This window comes from Primulina tabacum, chromosome 17 (genome assembly GCF_025594145.1).
Source record: "Primulina tabacum isolate GXHZ01 chromosome 17, ASM2559414v2, whole genome shotgun sequence".
NCBI lineage: Eukaryota > Viridiplantae > Streptophyta > Magnoliopsida > Lamiales > Gesneriaceae > Primulina > Primulina tabacum.
Genome location: NC_134566.1, coordinates 34,371,964 through 34,374,541, shown reverse-complemented (window position 1 = coordinate 34,374,541; position 2,578 = coordinate 34,371,964). Strand labels below are relative to the sequence as shown.

General features: G+C 27.1%; 1 protein-coding gene across 1 annotated transcript; it reads left to right on the top strand.

Annotated features, from left to right (window-relative positions):
* Positions 1-262: 262 nt before the first annotated feature.
* Positions 263-1,750, top strand: LOC142531341 (transcription factor PRE1-like). Its single transcript, XM_075637440.1, has 2 exons — positions 263-543; positions 1,440-1,750. Exons 1-2 carry the CDS (start codon positions 406-408, stop codon positions 1,587-1,589), a joined length of 288 nt encoding a protein of 95 aa, XP_075493555.1. The 5' UTR covers positions 263-405; the 3' UTR covers positions 1,590-1,750.
* Positions 1,751-2,578: the final 828 nt, after the last annotated feature.

The following is a 2,578-nucleotide window of genomic DNA, read 5'->3' as shown; positions in this document are numbered from 1 at the left end:
ATTAATTAATCAATTTTTGGAGTATTTTTCTCTTAATCTTGAAAATTAGAAAATAAAAATGTTTTATTTTAAAAAAAATAAGTTATTCCTCCCGATGCACTTGTCTTGTTCACACCCAACATCACCATCTTATTTTATTGCACTAATTAATCCCCCTTTTTCTTGTTATCTCTTTCATTTGTGGTCCTTCCTACTTCACAAACTCTTCCAATTTATACTTTTCTAACCTCAAAATTTTTAATTATAAATACACTTGTCTTCTTCTTCCCATGCTACACTAAAATCCCCTTCTCCTAGATATTTCTTCTTTCTTGCATATATTGTACCAACTTTTATTTAAATATTCATTCAATTTCCGGCATAATTAAAGATTTAACTTTGTAAAATTATTACAGTACTTTAAGGATGTCTAGTAGGAGGTCAAGAGCACAGTCAGCAGCAGGGAGTTCAAGAATATCAGATAATCAGATCATTGAACTTGTCTCCAAATTGCATCAACTCCTTCCTGAGATTAATCGAAGCAACGGTCGTCGATCCAACAAGGTACGTACATAGAACATTAATATATATATATATATATATATATATATGAATGTATGTATACATTTATATTTCATGTTATTATACATTTATTTAGTCTGAAACTTAGGTTATACGCACAAAAATAATGAGAGCTCGATGAAAATTTTACAGGAGTGGCGTATAAATTTTGGGTTTTTTTCCCCTTCTTTTTAATAAAAGAGGGGCAAAACCATTTTAATTTTGGATACACGTAATGCAAAGTCCATGCAACAGTGTTAAATTTTTTTAAAAAAGTTGCATTTATAAATGTATTCCACTTATTTTGACGTCAATGAGATTTGTTTATATATATATATATATATGTAAAATCATAAAATTTGAGGAAACTTTTAGGGAAATCTTATAAATTATGCCTGTGGAAGTATTTACCCAAGTAAGGTTTGGTCTGTGGAAGTCAAAGTTCATTAAATTATCTTCCTTGTAGGGAAAATATGTTAGCATCAATTCTTTAGGGTTAGAGACATATATATCAGCATATCACATGTCGGATAAGACTATCCCACTAGATCAAATTTTACCATTGTCTCAATTCTGACTCATTAATGTCATAGTCGACATTTCGACTACGATAGTCGAATTTGCCACACCCGAGGAAAATCAAAAGAACACGAAACTCAACTTTCCTATTTAAAAATCAGTGCTGTTTCAAAAATCATTTCCTAAAATTATAAACACAAATACACAGAAAGTGAGATATGAATAGAGTACGTGTTCTCACGATTTGAAAACATATTGTCGCTTTAAAAAAAAATATTGATTTTTATAGTAGATTTAATACAATTTTCGGTTATCCGATCACGAATTATGTAACGAATAAAGGGATTTAAATTATATTTATTTATTTATTTATGAAACAGGCATCGGCAAACAAAGTTCTTCAAGAAACTTGCAACTACATTAAGAACTTGCACAAAGAGGTGGATAATTTGAGTGATAGGCTATCCCAGTTGCTGTCCACCGTAGATGCCGATAGCCCCGAGGCCGCGATTATTAGGACTTTGATTTAATCATGAAATATTATAGGTGATTAATTAATTAATCTTAGATGAAAATTTGATTGATTAATTAATTAATTATTAATATGAATAGCTACCTAGATCTTATATATTGTACGAGGGGCCTCTTAATAAATATGCCAATCACTAATCAGATCTGAGATTTTTATTTATCAGGGGTGATTTTCATAATCACATATATATGGTGTAATTATAAATTATTAGTTATTTATAATAATGGGATCGTACTTTGCTAAGATAGTTTAAGATCACATTAGTTTCAATCAACTATGAATTATATTAATATATTTGTGTATGTATGTAATTAACAATTTAGATTAAAAGATAAGAGTACAAATATTTTATACTTATTTCACTAAAAAAATTTACTCGAGAAACTTAAATCTATAATGATATATACAATAATTAACGATATCTATACAAATATTTACAATTCGTTTTGTAATTCATTTAAAACTAATTAACTATTAAAATAAAATAAAATAATTATTTGAAAGGAAAAAATCATATTAAATTTCACTACAATATATTTTTGAATAAAAAAAATACTAACATTAATAATAATGTCACTATACTTAAAAAATGTTAGAAAGTATTATACCTTAAACTATTTGTCAACATATTCATGAAAAATTAGTCTCAAGATATAGTAAATAAATACATTTATCTAACTTAGTTTGAATAAGTCTCATGTGAGATTAATCTCACAAATATATAGGAATAAGAGGGTCGACTTGGTCCATATATTGAGTGAAAATAGATGTTTACATAAGATAATATTTTTCATGATTCGGGTCAGGTCTAAGATCGTATCACAAATTGGCTAATGAGACAATTTTATAAGAGTTTTAATATTTCTTATAATTTAATTAAAGATTTTGTATGTTTTTGTCAATATTTTAAACATATATTTGTGGACATATTAGACAATTTAGAGTAAAAAAAGAATATGGATTGTATTTCGGTAACAGTTTAGAGTT